General features: G+C 43.9%; 2 protein-coding genes across 2 annotated transcripts; one reads left to right on the top strand and one right to left on the bottom strand.

Moving 5' to 3' along the window:
- Positions 1–9,150: 9,150 nt before the first annotated feature.
- On the top strand, positions 9,151–12,707 carry LOC147859083 (methylsterol monooxygenase 2-2-like). The gene is made up of 7 exons (XM_087326335.1): positions 9,151–9,292; positions 10,072–10,206; positions 10,978–11,123; positions 11,203–11,322; positions 11,415–11,627; positions 12,338–12,418; positions 12,507–12,707. The coding sequence occupies exons 1-7, from the start codon at positions 9,260–9,262 to the stop codon at positions 12,619–12,621; spliced, it is 843 nt and encodes a 280-aa protein (XP_087182461.1). The 5' UTR covers positions 9,151–9,259; the 3' UTR covers positions 12,622–12,707.
- A 1,790-nt stretch (positions 12,708–14,497) lies between these two features.
- On the bottom strand, positions 14,498–18,684 carry LOC147859082 (L-aspartate oxidase 2-a, chloroplastic-like). The gene is made up of 7 exons (XM_087325680.1): positions 18,260–18,684; positions 17,700–18,162; positions 17,282–17,524; positions 17,128–17,184; positions 15,971–16,051; positions 15,817–15,878; positions 14,498–15,731 (listed from the first exon to the last, which is right to left on the bottom strand). The coding sequence occupies exons 1-7, from the start codon at positions 18,667–18,669 to the stop codon at positions 14,744–14,746; spliced, it is 2,304 nt and encodes a 767-aa protein (XP_087181806.1). The 5' UTR covers positions 18,670–18,684; the 3' UTR covers positions 14,498–14,743.
- Positions 18,685–20,099: the final 1,415 nt, after the last annotated feature.

Below are 20,099 nucleotides of genomic sequence, written 5' to 3'. Positions count from 1 at the left end.
GTATTAACAAAGGAGAAAGACTCAACATTATACACGGTGGGAGGAGGGTGCTTTATGTAGTCACCCTCTCTCTTCATTAACTACAAGCCTCATGGAGCATGGGGAATGTGAAAGCTCATAAGTTATGTGTCATAGAATATGATTCTATGACTCATACTAAATGCTAGAATACAAAGTGGTGACATAATGGTGACTCTTGACCGTTGGAGTGTCTCTTCACTCTCAAGGTGAGTTCACACACTAGACCAAGTTGAGCTTGATTCTCAACAGGCCGTCATCGGTCTCCAGCAGGAAGCTCACTTGCTCCCGGTCCCTTACGTCCACCAATCTAACGAACAATAGGACACGACTTGTGTCCAGTACGGTTCGGTCCAGCGCCGAAAGATGTGTGAAGCGTTCTTCAAACTTCCGAAGGAGCACCGATACGTTTCTCCCCTTTTCGGGGGTCTCCACCCATTCCATGAAGTCCCGCTTCGATAGCCGAAGCGCGTCATCAAGCCCGTATTTTTCAAGGAGCCGACCTTCAAACTCTTCCCAGGTTCGACTCTCAGCCCGTACCTCAAGCACCTCCGCGTGGATGCCCGACATCGCCACCCGAGGGAATCCGGCCAGTCGTCTGTCCTCCGGATGTCCCTCATCACCATTTCAGCTCGATAAGCCTCCAAATAGCTCGTGGCGTCCTTCCCACCGAACCGGCCTATATGTGCCGACGACTGCCTCAATAGCCCTATCGAGGGCGCCTGTGCCTCCGCGCGCACTCACTATCCGATCCACAACCGAAGCCATGGCTTCTGCAAGATCCGACCCTCTCATCTTTCTATTCCTTTGCTGCCTGCTCACGTCGAGTTCACCAAATATGTCGCGTTGTTACGCGCGTGCGTGGAGAACGAGGCGGGACCACGGGGGCCTTGAACCGAGAAATAACCGAATGAGAAGAGGGGAAGGAAACTACCAATGTACTTCACACGCGCACAGACACACTGATTCACAGGAGTTGAACAATGGAGACAGAACGAATGTATATGTATATATAAACCAAGGAGTTACAACCGGCAAGCCGGCGAGTGATAGGCTCTGACGCCTGTGCACACACACACAGAACGCGAGATGGAGACTCTACCAGAAGCACTCGGGCATTCCGCGGATCAGAGTCAGCCTCCCAAAAACTTGCATAGAATGACTATGGAGAAGACAGAGGAGAAGAGCTAAGTTCCAGTCTAGCAGCACTTCGTCCTCCACAAAACGCGATCTATTTACAATACCTCTCCCTCTCTTTTATAGCCCAAGGAGGGAGGCCGTTACATCATGTTTATTCCTTGTCCTTTTGGACAGGGATACGCCTCGATTTTCTCCCTAATGAATGCATGCTACCTAGGATTTCACCTCAGCCGACTTGTACCTATCTGCGTACTATACAACAAAACTTGTGCCCACGTGTAAGGGTCGGTTTACGCACGTTATACCCGGTTTCCGCCTAGGGACGGTTTTCTCCACGACACTGTTGTACCTACCGGATCTCAAGTTCTTCCTCGGGATTGGCCTTTAGGGTGTACTTCCCGAGCTAGTCAGCCAGTTCCTCACAGGATACAACCCCAATACCATCCACGTTCGCATGCACGCCTTTACGGATGCTACCCCTGTCGAGTTCTAGTTCAACGCCGCCGACGTTTGCACTACGCTACATTTACCGGTGGATGGCGTTCCCTTCTGCACCACGAAGGCCCATGGCATCATCCCCAACATCATCCTCGCCGCCTACTCTGAGTATTCCGAACGCGAAGGTTGGCGTTTCACCAAAATCCCCCCCCCCACCTCCACGATCGTTGTAGTGTCATCGCCCAGATTGGTGACACCGACGCCATCAACCGTATCACCGGTGAGTTTGTCAACTGGGCACTCGATCCTCAACTAGTCCAGTGGGCCCATGAACTCGCCACCGACCACCCCTTGACGAACCCCCCTTCTCTATCTTTCCCGCCCCCGATGCCCGAATCTCCCCTCCCACAGTGCAGCCAGGAGTGTGCACTCATTAGGTTGGGGGGGATGTTAAGCGCTTGGATCACACCACGACTGATAATGAAGAAGAGTGCATCAACAAGGATGTATTATGGCTAAAGGACCTACGAAGAGAGAATGGCAAGAGGAAAGAGGGTTGAGGGTTGAGGGACATCAAAGTGTGAAAGGTCCATACCCTAAATGTAAATGTTATATAAACCACATGGTGGTGGCTTTGTAAGGGTTCTTCCATTTGTAAAGATCTCCCTATTGATTAAGAGCTAGAGCTTCCTCTCCTCCTTGTAACCTTTAAGCTTAAGAGAGATTGGTGAGGTGTTTAGTTAGAGAACACTAATCTCTCTTCCTTGTTGGTGCTAGACCTCTTAGCAAAGAGGGTTAACAACATATTCATTATTCTTATTGTCTTCATTCATTACCCTATTGTCTATGAGAGCGAGTTTGAGAGAGTGAGAGAGATATCGTGCTTATTCATCTATTAATCATTGAGTGTGAGGCTCGGAGGTGTCCGACAACCATTTCCGCCCGATTTGCCATCAAAAGGGTATACGCCGGTCCAAACTCCGCGAACGACATCGAGGAGTTAACTCCATCGATACATAGATCCTACACACTGCTACGACTTCGGCGCTTGTCAACCCATTGGTTCCTCCGTTTCGGTGTCAACTTCCGTTGCATTCATGTCCGTTTGGCATTTAGTAGATCCGGCTCTTCCGAATCCATCTGTTGAACCGAATCGACAGTCTCCGATTCATTCCAGTTCTTGTTCGAGTTGGTAGGCTCCAACTCATCTTCCGTGTTTAGGCCCTTCACCACATCGGACCACGTATGGGTCTTGGCCTTCTTCCGGTCGGTTCTGTCCTTCTTGACTCTGCCGCCGCTGTCATTTGCTCCGACTTGTTCGGATGTGCCGACTCCTTCAGTCAACTCAGCTTCCTCTATATGCTCATCTCCGCCCATGGTTCTTTCTTCCTCTCCGGCTCCTTGTCTAGTGTCATCCGTTCTCGTTCATGTTCCTATTCTCCCCCTCAAGTATGGCACGTCGAGACGCTGAATGCCGAGCATCTCCGAAAAGTGTTGCAACTTGTCTAATCCGAGTGGCTTGGTGAAGATATCGGCAGCTTGCCGATCCGTGTGAACATACCAAAGTTCAACTTCACCGCTCAGGACCCGCTAACGCACAAAGTGATAATGCACTTCTATGTGCTTTGTCCGAGCATGGAATACAGGATTGTTGGCGAGCTATATGTTGCGTATGTTGTTGCAGTAGATCAGGATCGGGGTCGGCACCTCAATCCGAATGTCTTGCAGCAGTCGCCGAAGCCAGATGGCTTCACAGGTGGTAATGGTAGCGCCCCAATATTCAGCCTCAGTGCTCGGCAGAGCCACTATTGGCTGCTTTTTCCTTCTCCACGCAACAACCGCACTACCAAGAGAAAACATGTAACCAAAGGCGGATCAGCGATCCGATGCATCACCATCCCAGTCGGCATCGGTATATTTGACTAGCTTCCCAGCTATACCATGTCGGTATAACAGGCCCTGGTCCTTCGTACTGCTAATATACTAGAGTATCCGGTGTGCGCACTAAAGGTACTCGACGGTCGGCTTCTACATGAAATGGTTGATCACTCCGACCGAGTAACTAATGTCAGGTCGAGTGATTGTGAAGTATATGAGGCTTCCGACAATTTGTCGGAACCGTTTCTCATCATAGGCTAGCCTGGAGTCGGGACAAAGCTTCTGGTTCCGGTCCAGGGGCGTGGAGATAGGTCAGCATTCCATCATGCCGAACTTGTACAACATATTCAACACATAATGGCATTGTGAGAATAATATGTCGTCGGGGGTTCGGATCACCTCGATCCCAAGGAAATAATGAAGGTCCCCCAGGCCCTTCATCTCAAATGCATCCGACAGTTGGGACTTCACATGGTCGATTTCATCAAGTCCGGGTCCGGTGATGACTAAATCATCTACATAGAGCAAAATGCATACCGAACCGTCCAGACCGTTCCGGATGAACAATGAAGAGTCGGGCTTATAGGCCACCAACCCCATCCTATGCAACCGGTGTGTGATCTTCACATTCCAAGCTCTAGGGGCTTGTTTTAGACCATAAAGCGACTTCTTGAGTCGGCACACTGCCGAATTGTTCATCTCCGATTGGAAACCGGGGGGTTGGATCATATAGACCCGTTCTTCAAGATCACCTTGAAGAAATGCATTCTTCACGTCCATTTGGTGAAGATGTCATCCCCTTGCAGCAACAATAGCCAGTACCACACGAACCGTCGTCATCTTCGCTACCGTAGCGAAGGTCTCGTCGTAGTCGATTCCGTGGGCCTATGCATATCCCTTCACCACTAAGCGGGCTTTGTACCGGTTGACCGAACCGTCGGCGTTGTACTTTACCTTGTACACCCACTTGCAACCAATCGGTTTGCACTGTCGGGGTGGGTCAACCAGGTCCCATGTATCGTTGGCATCTAGTGCCTGCATTTCTTCCTCCATAGCAGCAAGCCAATTTGCGTCTGTTGTTGCTTCTGCGTAGCTCTCCAGTTCACGCACTTTTGCCACCTTAGTCATGTATGCATAGTGATGTGCCATGTACTCATTGTACCCATACCTCATGACGGGGTTCTTCTGGTGGGTTGACCGGCGTAACTTGTCATTACCCGGTTTGAGACCCTTCTTGGCCGCTCCGGACTTCATTTCTAAAGATCCGCCTTCTCCATTTCTGAGATTAGACTCGCTTCGATCTAACCCTTCACTGTCGGTATCGTATTCCAGCATCTTCTTCTTCCCCTTCTCTTTGCATGTGAAACGTCTCCTCGGTTCCTTGCGCAGGGAAAGCACGGCAGAGTCTCCACTACTCACCGGTTCTTCACCCGACTGGTCATCCCGACTCAGCCGCTCATTCTGCCCACTTAGCCGGACTGAGATCGGACTCTCTTCTAGAGTGCCGAAGTCTTCACCTTCTACCTGGACCTCCTCGAGTTCACTAGCCTCATCTTCCGGAATCGGGTTGGAGTCGGAGGTTAGAGTCGGTAGAGAGTACCATGATGCCGACTCATCAAACTCGACATCTCAACTTACTCGGACCTACTTAGTCCAGGGGTTATAACACTTATACCCCTTCTGCTCATGCGAGTAACCGACTAGGATGCACTTCTCCGACTTCAGATCTAGCTTCTTCTACTTCTCATCCAGTACATGCACATATGCTATGCTACCGAATATCTGAAGGTGCCTCAAATTCGGCATGCGCCCGAAATATAGCTCATGTGCAGACACCTTGTCTCCGATCCAGTTTTGGATGTAGACGACCGTCCGGATCGCCTCAGCCCATTAGAATTTGGGCATGCTCTTTTCCTCCAGCATTGCCCTCGTTGCGTCGACAATCGACCGGTTCTTTCTTTCGGCCACACCATTTTATTCCGGTGTGTACCTGCAGTTGAATTCTCACTGAATTCCCTTCTACTACAGATAACTATTGAATTGGCTGGAAAAATATTCTTTTCCGCCATCCAACCGCAGGCACTTTATCTTCCTCTTCGTTTCCCTTTCGACTAAGCTTTGAAGGTTCCGGAAACAGTCGAAGACTTCGCTTTTCTTCTCGACGAGGTAGATCCACGTGTGCTAGCTGTAGTCATCGATGAAGGAGACGAAATACTGACTCCCGCCAAGACTAGCATTTTGTGTCGGTCCCCATACATCCAAATGAATTAAGTCGAGCTTGTTACGACTCCAGTTTCATTCGGTGCGGAATGGAAGTTGGCGTTGCTTCCCAAGCTACCAGGCTTCACAAGTTTGGGCCTCCTGGCCACTGAATTTTGGCAAACCAAACACAACTTGTTTCGATTGCAGGTCCAGAAGCCTCTGGTAATTGATGTGGCTGATCTGCTTGTGCTAGAGATCGATGTCCAATTCAATCTTCTGTCCTTTGGCAAACATATCGGCGTCCACATCATTAGTGTTGAGGATGAACATCCTCCCCTCTCTATGCCCTTGCGCAATTATCCGGCCTTCTTCCTCGATGAAGCAGTGGAGGTGTGTAAACTGCACTTGCATCCCCTGGTCGACGATTTGTCCAACCGACACCAGGTTCTTTGTGATAGTCGGAACGTGTAGTACGTTCACTAGCTTCCCCTTTTGTCTAACATGGCTTAAAGGGACTTCTCCGACATGCACAATCGGGTGAGGGGTGTTGTCTCCGGTTTCGACAATCCCCGATTGTTCCGGTTTCTCCAAAAAAGAGAACCACTCTTCATGGCTCGTCATGTGGTTGGATGTTCCGGAATCAATGTACCATAATTCCTCCAATTTGGAAGTAGACTTCTTCATTGAGTTAGTCGTGTGCTTCATCACGAAGGCTGCCCCTCTTTACCAATCTTCCCAGTTCTGGATCCTTCCAATCCTTTTGCGTAGTGTGAGCTTTGCCGGTTTTCCCGACCGGCTTTGTCCAAATTGGCGCGCTGTCATGACGATTTTTGGCTACGGTGTGAAACCGAGTGAGACGAATAAACCAAGGATGTGCAACATTGCACATGCACTTAGCAAATAAGCCTAAGGCCTAGTGGCACTTGAGTTCATACAGAGGGGTGCAAGCAAGGTTTGAACCTTGCACCTCTAAGATACAAGATGTTTGCCTTACCACTAAGACAACTATCATATAGTGTAGATTTTATGTATTTCCTTTTCATATACGAATTATAGACGAAACAACCATAGAAAACCATGTGCACAAAACCATGGTTCTAAACCCATGGTTTGTGCATGACATAAGCAAAACCGTGTGCACAAAACCATGGTTTTAGCCCATGGTTTTGTGCATGTCACAAGCATGGAAAGACCTATAAAAGCCTCTAGTTGGGCTTGTGTAAGGGGGGGCTCAATATGTGATATCACCAACACCACTATCATCAATATAATTATCTTTATCTTCTTCATATCTTTCTTCTTCTCAAGTGAACAAATTTCATCCAATCTTCGATAATTCCGCGAACGTCCTCCCCAATCCAAGACCCCGGTGGTCGCTCGAGTAGCACACACACGCGTGAATCTTCGCGACAACGCTTCTTCCAACACTCACTTTCTTTGTGGCCTTTCTTGCCATAGTACCAACATTTCGTGTCTGTTTTAGACTGCCGGTTTCCAGCTCCGACTTGACTCCCCTTGCTTGTGGAGGGTCCGGAACTATTGTCGGCACCGTCTCTGTGCCCTCGGTTCTACTCTTGCCAGCCGCCTCCATTGCATGCCGACCCACCGCATCCACCACGCCCACGGGGCTGATCCGCCTCCGTGTACAACATCCAGCTATCCGATTGAGTGGTCCTGGACCCACTCACGTGGTTTTCTTCGACCATTAGCATCGATTGCAAGTCAAAGAAGGACGATGGTTTCTCTCGGGTGAGGATAACTGTCCGGATAGGCCCGTACCTTTGAGCCAGACCACCGAGGCAGATTTGCACCATTTCGTCCTCGTCTACTGTGACGTCAATGGACCCTAATGCATCGTAAATCTCGTTTATCTTTGCGGTGTAGTCTGTAACTGACATATCCCTTTGTCAGATATTGTTTAGTTCCTATCGAAGCTAGAGCTTCCGGGCAGAGGTACTTGCTGCGAAAATCTTCTTTAGGTTCTCCCAGGCCTGTTTCGGCGTCTTAGCATCTTTGATGTAGCCGATCATCTGGTCGTGCACTCAGGATGCGAGGCAGTACAACACTCGGCTCGCTCCTTGCTCCCATACTGGGAAGTCTTTGTGTGTCAGCTCCGGCGCGACCTCATTGGTTCCCTCCACATAGCTCCAATATCCATGCCTCAGCAGGTATTGGTGTATTTTATATGACCAGGACGCATAGTTGCTCTGGTTAAGCTTTTCTGTTGGGAGTGAACTCGCCATACCTCTGTCCATATCTTTCTCTATCTGTCCTTACCGGGTATTAGGGTTTGTCTTCGAAAGCGTTTGTCGGATGTAGAGGTTCTCAACCCTCACACTCTGATATTATGTAAATGTGAACGTGCGGAAGCATATTACAAACCGGCTCTATCAGATAGCAACAGTTAGAGAGAAAGGTTCAATGGAAGCTTAACATAGAGAATATGCGCAGGAGAGATTATGTCATATAGAGTTCTCAAAGAGGAAAGTATATGTAGATTATGTCATATAGAGGTCGAGGATAAGTATCATCTTACAAGCAAATGTCTAGCTTACGTCGAGATAAGGGGTGAGACATATTGCCACCTCTCCCAATTATTGGATACCTCGGATATAGAGACACTAGGTAGCTATATCTTAGAGCTAAAACCGCATAGAGAGAATAAGCTACAAAATGTTAAGCGCAATCTTTCTAATCTTCACCAACACATAATCACTAAAAAATTTCAAGGACAAGGGGGAACGATAAACTTGGACACACCTCCACCACTCAGCTTGTCGCTCGTTGAAGCAAAAATCGAAAGAGCAACAAGCAAATGCCCTTAGATACTGGGCCTTAAAGCCACTCATAATGCAAAAGCAATTAAGAAGATAAGGGGACGTGAGTTACTCCCCTAGAAGCTATGGTTGGGATAGCATTTATGTATGTATGTATATTGAGACCACGGGGGGTCACACTCGCACCAAAACCCTTGGGGAGACTTTGGATGGAAATGAAACTAGTCTCAATCTCAACACATACGTATCGCCATTTTCCTTTATAGAATATGTATGTATAGAATCCAGTTCCAAAACAATTTCGTACCATCCTAAAACTGTTTTATTTATATATTTTATTCGATAATTTAATTGGGTACAAATACCATTATTGTTGTAATCAATTTTGTTATGGGCCGCCAAATGTGGTCTTCTAAAGAAGACGTTGATACATATCTTTCTTTCTTTCTCTCTCTCTCTCTCTCGGAAGTATGTATGGAACAAGTGTATGTGTGACGACGAAGCATTACACGTCTCTCTCTCTCTCTCTCTCTCTCACACACACACACACACACACACAGTCACTCTACTCTGTCACACACACACACACACACACACCAAATTCTAAGGAAAAAGAAGAAGAAGAAAAAGAAGTAGCTCTTTCACCTCTTTCTTCTTCTCTTCTTCCCTCTTTTTCTTGTTTTCCTGCTGCTCTTCCTCCTCCTGTCTTTCTGTCTCTGTCTCTGTCTCTGTCTCTGTGGGTCGATCCGTCCGTCTGTCGCACACGCAGAAACAACGAAAACATTTACTCCTCCTCCTCCTCCTCCATGGCGAACACTGCTTTGGAACAAGGCTGGCAGGTAGCCTCTCTCTCTCTCTCTCTCTCTCTCTCTCTCTCTCTGTGAGTTCCTTTCTTTTTTTGTCTGTACAATCCTCTCCTTCTTCTCCTAGCTTTCTATGCTGTTGTTGCCCCATGCCCCATGCCCCCTTTTTTTGTTTTTTTATATACACAGATATATAGATAGATTATTTATTCCATTCCTCGTAATCATTTATCTCTTGTTCGGAATCTTAGTCCATTTTATATAGCCTGTTAAAAGACATGATGATTTCATCTTTCCTTTTTTCTCTACTGCCTACCAAAAGCCTTGCTTGTTTTTTTCCCTTTGAATCCCTCTGTTGTTCCGCTTGCTCTGCTCTATTTTCATATTCTTCCTTTTCCCTGCACAGTTTTTGGTTGGCAAGCATGCATGCCTTGCCTTGCCTGCATGTGATCTCTTGGAATCCTTGAGCTGATCCCGCAGATTCTTGATTTTCGAGACCATCCCTCCTCCCTCCGGGACGTATTATTGATCCTTGAGGGGATATCCTGTAGTAGATTCCTGGTTTTGGAGGGGATCTAGTAGATTCTTGATTCTCAAGGCGGCCTGGCCTGGCATGTTTAAATATTCTTGACATTTTGTGCGGCTGGCTGACCAAAACACGTGGCTTCTTTCATGACCTTTGTAGCCATGACAGAATTTTCCTCTTTATAAATGCTGAATACTCTTTTCATTACTTTCCATGCTGTTATGCTTAGATTCATTCACTGGAAATGCTCCTTCTTCTCTCTAAGTTGTTCCTTTTGTTGTTTTTGCAGTACTTGACAGACAACTTCACCGAGTTTCAGCTTGCGTCTATAGGCAGTTTCATTCTCCATGAAGGTGTCTTCTTCCTATCAGGCTTACCATACCTTTTCATGGAAATGTGGGGCTTCAAGAAATACAAAATCCAGGTCAGTTGGTTCATGTGCCTGTCTGTATATGTATCAGTATGAATGAACGAACACATAAGAGGAGGAATTTGTATGGTAATCCCAATGTGAACAAGCTTCGAGCCTGACAAATCTATGGATGGGTCCTCTTTGTTTTGTATAGGGCACTCTCGCCCACATGTCCTTCATCCATTGTCTTTTATCGTGCCATAAAGGGAACAATTGTGACTCTGCTTTTTCTGTGTTGTTGTTGTGTGGTATTTTAGTTGTTCATCACATTCTCCAGGTAACCATGGCACTAGTGAAACCTGCATTGGCATACACTGTGAGCAGTTAATCTTTTTTTCTTCTGTATTTCTGTCTATTGAGGAACATAGTTGAGTACGCAGTTCTATTCCTATAATGGTTCATATTTTTGTGAGAGTTTTTGGTGTGCTGCATTGAACTGCATATGTGACCATCTATTGGCACGTTGAGTTGCACAGCTCTTTAACTAGATACAAGCCCAGGGCGAACAGTTTTAAGGCACCAATAAAAAAAAATGGTATGGACGGACGGATTCTGACCTGATTTGCTTCTCAAGGCAGAAATCTTTACGTCAAGGTGCATGTATAAATTAAACTGCCCATCTTACCTAGCCGCACCCCAACAGGAATGTTTACTATGGCTTAGAACTCAAAAAGAAACAACAAGATAAAACACCCCGTTTTCAAAAGTATGGAGATGGATGGATCCTCCTTTTTTTCAGTTATAACGAGGCCCCTTATCAGGTATACATATTTTGTTCTTCAGAGTAAAATGAACGCACCTTCAGCTCAAGAAAAATGTATCACTCGGCTGTTGCTTTATCACACATGCGTCAACCTGCCATTAATGATCCTCGCATATCCTTCTTTCAAGTTCATGGGCATGTCATGTCAACTGCCTTTACCTTCCTGGTAAGCATAAACTATGCTTCCTTTTTATGCCATCAAAGTGGGAACAACTCTAAATTTTATCTGGTAATTATTTTGGCAGGAAGGTTGTGGTTTTCCAAATCATGTCATATTTTATACTCGAAGACTTCATATTTTATTGGGGTCATAGAATCTTACACACCAAATGGCTCTACAAACATGTGCATAGTGTACACCATGAGTGAGTTTCCATGATTGAACATCGTGGAATATTTCATTCTCGTATGTATGAATACCGATGAATCTTATTTCCTTTATATAACACATTTGCAGATATGCAACTCCATTTGGATTGACATCAGAGTATGCTCATCCTGCTGAGATACTTTTCCTTGGATTTGCAACTTTCTTTGGACCTGCAATAACTGGGCCTCATCTTTTTACACTCTGGGTTTGGATGATATTGAGAGTTTTAGAGACTGTTGAAGCTCATTGTGGATATGACTTCCCTTGGAGTATCTCAAAGATCTTCCCCCTTTATGGCGGGTATAGTATAGTCTTCACGGCCTTAATGAATGATTTTGACTGTCCAAATGTTTTTATATTTGCGCCATTTTTCTAGCTTCAAGACTTATTTAGTAGCAAATATCACCATTTGGAAAACATCCATACCCAGGTTCTTATTGAATTGATTGATTGTTGAGAAGCCATATATGTTTGCAAGATTTGGGGGGAAGTAGATGGTATATTAGCCAATGACAAGGCACAAGGTGCAGTCTGATAGGCATATGTGATCACAAGTATAGACAAATAATATCAAATGATAATGAATATTGTAAAACTTCAAATCAACGGCATAAATGATTTCAATCAAGGTTGGAGAGGAAAATCAGTAAGATATTATGAAATGATAGTGGGGCCGGGTTTATAAATTGTGAGTGATAAGATTGGTAGAAATAGATTATTTCCAGCATCTTTATAGACCGAAATAAAATGGTATTGAATGTACTAGAAGTTTACTCTAAATTATGTCCAGAGTTGTGGATCACCTTTTGCTGAAGAATAACCTTCAATGGTTCTCCTTTCAAGTGGTGAAACAAATTTGGTCTGTGCTCTTTATCAAGATAAAGAACCAATACAGATAATTTCTTATTTCAATTATGACAGGCCTCCATATGCATGTGATCAATATTCAACATCTTTGTTAATTTTGTAGCAGAGACCGAATTTAATTGACATAATAATTTTGTATGCAGAGCTGATTTCCATGATTACCATCATCGACTGCTGTATACAAAATCCGGAAATTACTCCTCCACATTCACTTATATGGATTGGTATGTGCGCAATCGTAACATTTGATTCAAAAAAATTAAATTAAACTTCTAACTGAGACTTGACGGTCTTGAATCTTCTGACATGCAGGATTTTTGGCACCGACAAGGGCTATCGCAAATTGAAGTCTTTAAAACCAGGAACAGAAGTGTCTGAAGATTTTCTAGTGAAAGAGCTGCTTGAAAGCGATGAAATAAAAAATTGATGAATTTGCCTTAATTAAATCTCCTCATCATATTGTATACACATGTTTCCTGATAATAAAAGCTAGCTTCTATTTCCATTTTGGTGGTGAAGTTTCTTTTAAAATGTGTCGGTCTTTTCTTTTCTTTTTCTCCTGAGAACATGTCTTACAGTTTCTTTTACTAGTGCTCAGCCCCAAGATCTATCCATCTAAAAAACCCCTTTGTATTTGACTCCCCATGTGAGATGGTGGCCTCCTTAGGTTGGGTGGGGATGGTGGGTACGGATGTCCGCACATTGCAGTGATTAATTGTTTGAATGTCTTGCAGCAAGCTAGCTGCTCATCATAGGTTCAGACATGTGTCTTAAGATTGCATCAATTGCTATTGAACTTGACAAGAAACTTAATAACGAGCTACACCTATTGCATATTCAAATGATGATTTTTCCCCAAGTTCAAATTTGTCAGCACCACTTTTGGGATGACCTTATAACCCCATACAATTCATCTTAGATTTACCATAGCAAGGACGTCATAAAGTAGTCCTACAGTGAACCCAAGCGATGAAAATTCCATAAGCTCATATTATACAATAGATGCACTATTCCTAAGTTTTCTGTACACCTAATTTTGCAAATTACCAAGCATTGAGTGTATGTATTTTACATGTTGTCAACATGCATGTTTCGTAATGTCGTGTATAAGCATCGAGTGTAGATTTTACATATCGTCATGTGTATAAGCATTCTCCAAATATAATTATCATATTTAGATGCACTATTCCCAAGTCTTTTGTACACGTAATTACCCCCTAAACCCTTGGGGAATTTTACATGTCTACATGTATGTTCCTCAATGTCACATGTATAAACTTTTTCCATATATAATTACCATATCGAATTCCCCGACTTCAAGTTAACCACTTGTGTCAAGGTTGTGTTTTCATCTCAATTCTAACAATGATATATAACCTTCCCCTAGTAGGCATATTTACTTTGGTTTCTCAAGGTTGTGTAATATATATATCTATAGATATGGAAGAGAACATGGTTTTGATGTTTGCAATTGTTGGTTGTCAATTTTCTCCTACGAAAAGGTGGCCTGTCTACGTTCATTGTTTTCTGAAATGCTTTGCTAAGTATTTGGGGGATTAAGGTCTCGATTCAAAAGAAGAAAAACAGATTATGTTTTTTATCTTACCTATTTGGACTCTTCGTAGCTGGAATATTATGGTGGATAACATATGTTCCCCAAACCTTGAGCATATGCATAAAATCCCTCATGTTCCGAGTACTGTGAATATTCCCTAATCCATGGCACCATTTGTTAGCATCAAGGCTTGTTGAAGAAAAGAATACTAACATTTCACTGGGCTCTAATCCACATACATTTTTCTTTTCATAGCTGCATTACATTGTATATACTATATACGTTCATAGCTGCATTACATTGTATATACACATGTTATTGCCAGTCTTATCTCGCTGAATTTCTGAATTTTGCACATACTGATCGATCGCATCATGCTGCTTAATTCAAGGGCAGCAATTTGGGGCACTCGGGTCTTGCAGTTCCTAATTCATGGTTCTGACAATAAAATCATGTTTCCCAACTCCTTGTGCACTTGTATTTTGCGCATGCATAAATCATATCATGCTCTCCAAGTCCAGCATCATTTTGTGACATCAAGATTTTGTCAATTACAAGACGCACAAATGAACCTTAGCTCAATGAATCTTAGCCACAATGTGCGCCTCTAGACAGATAGATATACGTATATATCATGGCAACACTAGTGATCAATTGTTTCCATGAACAAGAACATGGTATTCCCTGAGAAAAGCCAATTTCTTCTGATTGTAAAAGAAAAATACAGACTTTCTACACACAATCCATCGGCAAATTGTGACATCAACTGTCAAGGTTATGGAAATCGATCCCATGATGACAAACAATAATCAAATAATCAATGGCAACTTTGAAGTCTCTAAAGTTTCATGACCTTTGGAAGGGTTCTAGAGCCCAATCATGGGTATAAGAGCTCAAACCTAAGGTCCAACTATTTATTGTTTAAATTAACTATGGACACTCCCACACACATCGAGGGAGACATTATGCAATGACGATCATTAGTAGTCATTAGTCAGCAACATGCAGTATTCACAGGTGTGTCAGGAAACAGAATTGTAGGAATCCTCTTGCTCTCCACAAGATCAGGAAAATCTATACTATAATGTGATCCTCGACTCTCTTGCCTGGCAAGAGCACTGTTCACGACGAGATTGGCAACCAAAATGAGATTCCTCAACTCACACACCTTCACATGTACCATGTTCTGCTGCCATCCTTTTCTAAAGAGCTCATCCACCCAATCTAATTCCAATCTACAGATCTTCTTTTGGGCTGTCTTCAGACGTTCTGTTGAGCGTACTAAGCCAACAAACTCCCACATTATCCCTTGCAGCAGTTTTCTTGTCATATCGGTTATTTGTAAAATATCCTGGAGATTATCAACACTTGAGTCACATCGAGCAACAGGGCGGGGCCAAGCCTTGATTTCATCGATGTCTTGATGAGTTTTAGAAACATTCTGAACATAGTCAATTGCAGGCTTCACAGCTCTTTGAGAAAAGACCAAAGCCTCAAGCATTGAGTTACTGCCAAGTCTGTTGGCACCATGTAAACCTGTGCATGCAACCTCACCAGCTGCATACAAGCCCACAACTGAAGTCTCTCCATGAAGACCTGTTTGGACACCTCCACATATATAGTGTGCAGCTGGTACAACAGGTATGGGTTGCTTCGTGATATCAAGACCATATTTCAAGCACTCAGCTGCAATATTCGGGAAATGAGATAAAATCTCTTCTGCAGGTTTATAGCTTATATCCAGTAATACATAAGTCTCCTTTCGTTTCTTCAGCTCATTGTCGATGCTACGAGCTACCACATCCCTGGGAGCCAGTTCCGCACGATGATCATACAATGGCATAAATCTTTCCATGGACTGGTTATATAGAATGCCACCAGCACCTCTAACTGCTTCGGTAATCAGAAATGCATTATCCCTACTTTCAGGTCTCTGTGGTAATCCTTCATCTGCTAATGCAGTAGGATGGAACTGCACGAATCTGCCAAATGAAACATTTCAAACTTCGGACTCTGAAAAGGTTCTCAAAAAGTTAATACCTAACAAAGCTCAGATCATTAATTTACTCCATGTTTGAAATAATCGTATGAGCTCTATGTGCCATGGCAACTCCATCACCTGTTGCTACCTGGCATAGAAAAGAGAACTGTTCTTCACATGCCAAAATGATGCTACTACGTCAACATAATAAAACTTCCCCAGTGAAATGTTCTCACTTACCAAGGGATTTGTTGTGGTAGGGTAAATATGGCCAGCCCCACCTGCTGCAAGCATTGTGACTCCAGCAATGAGCCTCTTCACCTGAATTAGCATGTAGAAACCTTCATTTATTTGTACACACATGACCATCTGGAGCCATTTGGCCATCATTTTGATAAACATAGGCGTGCGTGTGCGTGTGTGTGTGTGTGTCTCTCTCTCTTTCAATTCTCGACACATATATGCAGATGTGGATCCACTTGGGTATCACATTGGTAGATGTGACTGATTTTCGCTCTCATCAAGCTCAGTTTCTGTCTCTCTCAAAGCTTTTTCATGCTCCTTTTATAAAATACGCACATATGAACATTTTTAACCATCATGGTGGTAGCAGCATGAGAGTTCCCTTGTTAAGGCCCCCATAACAACACATGCTTGGGCTTAAGTTCACTAACTACATGGACTCTCACTGGCTCATAATTTTCATCCCAAACAAAAAGTATCTTACAATACATTTGGAATTAAATACTATCAACTACAACACTCGACTAGACTTTCACTGCCTAAATCTACAAAAAGTATCACCGAGTCCATTTTTTTCACAAAACTACTCTTGACTCTTATTCAAAAGCTTTTCTGGAAAATTCACTGCAAACAATCGTAATAAAAACCATTTTCCTAGTCAATCCAATCACAATGTTCATATACAAGGATGGAGTCTTATAGCTCAGTCACAGAAACACTTAAGTCTTTGGCCCAAATCCTAATGCACCTATCTTGTTAAGAATAATATAGAGTAGCTAGATCAGTAACTAGCATTGGAAGCACAGTTGCAACCTTGATATCAACAAATAACTGCACAACAACACTATCTAACATGGAACATAAACTGGAAGAAAGTTCCGGAACCGGAACAACATGAAATGCATACAATATATATACAGTTTCTTTGTTTAAAGGTTGCTGGGCGTCAAAGTTCTCCTCAAGTTTTACTTGGTTTGATCAATGTGTTCAATCATTTAATTCTTCACATAAAGCATCACTCAGTTGACTCCCCTAAATGATTTAGAAAAGGATTGTTGAGGTAGGCGGTACGGTATCTCTTTGCGAATCTCGATTTCTTTCTCTAGATAGAATCTCACGAAACATCCAAGAGTTTGATGAAAGCACTGCAGTACCTTACAAGTTTGTGTGTCCAGAGTATCCACACCACAACACGTAACCGTTGTTCCCTCCTATGATTTTCCAAATAGAGGACACTCAGATTCTATAAAAATTTAACACGAGATGATAGATATGAGACAAAGAGCTATTGTTTTGGATAACACCCACCTTCTTTGTTAGGAGATCTATTGCGAAATGGTGTGCAAACATTGTGATATTGGCACACTTATGAACAGATTCCAGCAACGCCCTCTCGATTTCTCGGCCAGTCATGTCAGCCGCATGAACTATGCGATGGTGTGAATGGCCTCCCTCACGTGCGAGGTGTAGGAGCCCATCTTCACTATGATCAAAGGATGCTCCCATGGCAATCAGCTCCCTCACTCTATCTGGACCCTCCCTACACACAACCTACAAAGCATAGCAAACCTTAACCAATACATACATACATACATATGTGTGTGTGTGTGTGTGTGTGTGTGTGTCACAATAATAATACGGATTATGGTAGCTTTAATCAACGCAAAATATGGATGGATGGATGGATTTGAAAGAGTAAAGAGGATGTGTGTGAGCAGGGGCTGACCTCCACAGTCTCTTCATCACAGAGATAAGCTCCTGCGACGATAGTGTCCCTGATGTGATTCTCAATGGAATCGAGAGGATCCAAGACAGCGCTGACACCTCCCTGTGCGTAGTTGGTGTTAGTCTCATGCGGCTCGGCTTTGGTGATGATGGCAACGCTGCCACACCTGGAAACGTCTAACGCATATCTCAGGCCCGCGATGCCACTGCCAATCACCACAAAGTCGAAGTATCTGCTGCTAAAATCTTCGGAATCTCCTGATCTTGAGATATCCTCCTCCTCCTCCTCCTCCTCCTCCGCAGCAGCAGCAGCAGCGGGGGCAGGGGCGGTGGAGGAGGAGGAGTAGTCGTCGTATTCAGAGGAGGAGGAGGAGGAGGGGCGGAGAGCTTTGATTATGGTGGGGGGGGCTATGGCTCTTCTAGGCGGTGGTGCTGCTGCTGCGAGCCCACAATTATCTTGCTTTCTGCACAGGAGGAGGAAGTGCTGTGCACTTGCTATTAGTTATATTTTGTAGAGAGAGAGATCGTTATTTGGGGGGGGGGGGGGGGGGGAGAACTCACCGGTCATGATGCTGATGCTGCTGATGCAGGTGGTGGTGGAAGAAGAAGCGAATATTATTAGATGATGATGATGAAGCGGAGAAGGAGGAGGAGGAGGAGGGAGGAAGGGGCATGAGGCGATGGTGATGATGATGATGATGATGATGATATTGATATTGATATTGATATTGATATTGATTCTGATGATGATATTGATGATGGGAGATGAGGAGGCGGATTAGAGGAGATGATGATGGAGGAGGAGGAGGAGGAAGTAGCCTCTGCCTCTGCCTCTGCCTCTGCGTGTGCGTGTGCGTGTGCGTGTGCGCGTGATGGTGGTGAGAAGAGGAGGAGGAGGAGGAATAGTAATAATAGTCCATAGCACCAGCACCAGCACCAGCACCAGCACCAGCACCAGCTAGGGCTGCCATGGAGACAGACGCAGAGAGAGAGAGAGAGACAGAGACAGAGAGCGTGCTGAGTACGCCTGCCGCCGCTGCTGATGATGATGATAAAAAGAGAGAGAGAGAGAGAGAGAGAGAGAGAGAAGAGAAAGCGAGTATGTACTGTATGTTGTAAATAAGAAAGCTTCTTCTTAGTCTTATAATTATTATTATTTACTATATTATAAGTAGTAGTCGCAGTAGTAAGTAGTAGATAGTGTGATGATTGGCGATAGTGAAGAAGAAGAAAAAGAAGATAGCAAGAGAGCAACGACACACACACCACAAAAGGAAAGGGAAGGAAAGGGAGTGTGTGTGTGTGTTTGTGTGATTGAGCTCTCTCTCTCTCTCTCTCTCTCTCTCTCTCTCTCTCTCTCTCTCTCTCTCTCGTAATTACCTTACCCTAGTGGTAATTCGTTTATACTACTAGCACTACATCTTGGGTTCAAGACCCAATTTTCTCACCTCTCTATTACACTATGTATATATATCTCTTATTTCACTATATGCCAATGTCGAATGTAGGGAGGGTTAAACCCATGACCACCTCGTTTCCATTGGGCAACCTTACCAACTGAACTAGATCTCTCTCTCTCTCTCTCTCTCTCTCTCTCTCTCTCTCTTGTAATGTAATGTCTTTTCTCACGTGCGTTTTGCACATGTATGTGAGAGTTAAAACTCCGTGGATGGATGGATCCTCCAACGACCCTCTCGTTCTTCGTCTACTGTTGTTCTTGTGATGAAGTAGTATATAATGTGTGTGTGTGTGTGTGTGTGTATTATATGTTGTTTTTGTGTTTTTTGAGGAAGGGTATGAAACTCAATGGAGCAAGTGATCACCAGTTACATAGGTACATACATAAACCCTCACTGGACTGCTACCTAACTCGCCACCACCACAAGAAGCTCTTTAACTCACACCAATTTCCATACATATTTCATGATGATGTACGACCATTCGCTTTGTTAGTGATCGTTCCACCACTAGCATGGTTGTCATTGAATGTGAGAGAGCATCACCAATCATTATCCTTCCTTCTATCTGTCGTGGATTCTTCTTCACCACATGCACACCCAACATCTATCTTAATTTTGTTTGCAAATGAACCAACGAAAACATTTCTACTCTCACTACGTAACAACATTGAAACATTCTTCTTGTCAATCTTCAAACAACAAAAATGAGATCACAATCCAACATTTAATGCTTGTCGTCCAATGTCACGAGAGTCATTCTATCGTACCAATATCCTTCTAAAATCGAAACATCTGTTATTCCATCTCAAAAATTGCGATTGGTTTGTACATGGAAATATGGAGATCTAGATATGTATTGTATTTACCCAAATACAAATCAACCATGCACGTTAACATAGTACAAACAAATAGGTGTAAAAGCATCTTACTAAAATGCATCA

This window comes from Azolla caroliniana, unplaced genomic scaffold (genome assembly GCF_043228905.1).
Source record: "Azolla caroliniana isolate FFs.n. ecotype wild unplaced genomic scaffold, voAzoCaro1.0.p SCAF_10, whole genome shotgun sequence".
In the NCBI taxonomy this organism is placed as follows: domain Eukaryota; kingdom Viridiplantae; phylum Streptophyta; class Polypodiopsida; order Salviniales; family Salviniaceae; genus Azolla; species Azolla caroliniana.
The sequence above is the reverse complement of the archived record's forward strand: the minus strand, read 5'-3'. Positions and strand labels throughout refer to the sequence as shown.

What these genes read in the sequence shown, in the direction of transcription:
- LOC147859082 (XM_087325680.1), bottom strand. Translation starts at nt 18,669, where the DNA reads ATGGCAGCCCTAGCTGGTGCTGGTGCTGGTGCTGGTGCTGGTGCTGGT. An exon ending in TGGACACACAAACTTGTAAG is followed by an intron (nt 16,052 to 17,127) that starts GTACTGCAGTGC and finishes ATGCTAATTCAG; the next exon opens with GTGAAGAGGCTCATTGCTGG. An exon ending in ACGATTATTTCAAACATGGA is followed by an intron (nt 15,732 to 15,816) that starts GTAAATTAATGA and finishes TTCATTTGGCAG; the next exon opens with ATTCGTGCAGTTCCATCCTA.
- LOC147859083 (XM_087326335.1), top strand. Translation starts at nt 9,260, where the DNA reads ATGGCGAACACTGCTTTGGAACAAGGCTGGCAG. An exon ending in CTTTGGAACAAGGCTGGCAG is followed by an intron (nt 9,293 to 10,071) that starts GTAGCCTCTCTC and finishes TTGTTTTTGCAG; the next exon opens with TACTTGACAGACAACTTCAC. An exon ending in ACATTCACTTATATGGATTG is followed by an intron (nt 12,419 to 12,506) that starts GTATGTGCGCAA and finishes TCTGACATGCAG; the next exon opens with GATTTTTGGCACCGACAAGG.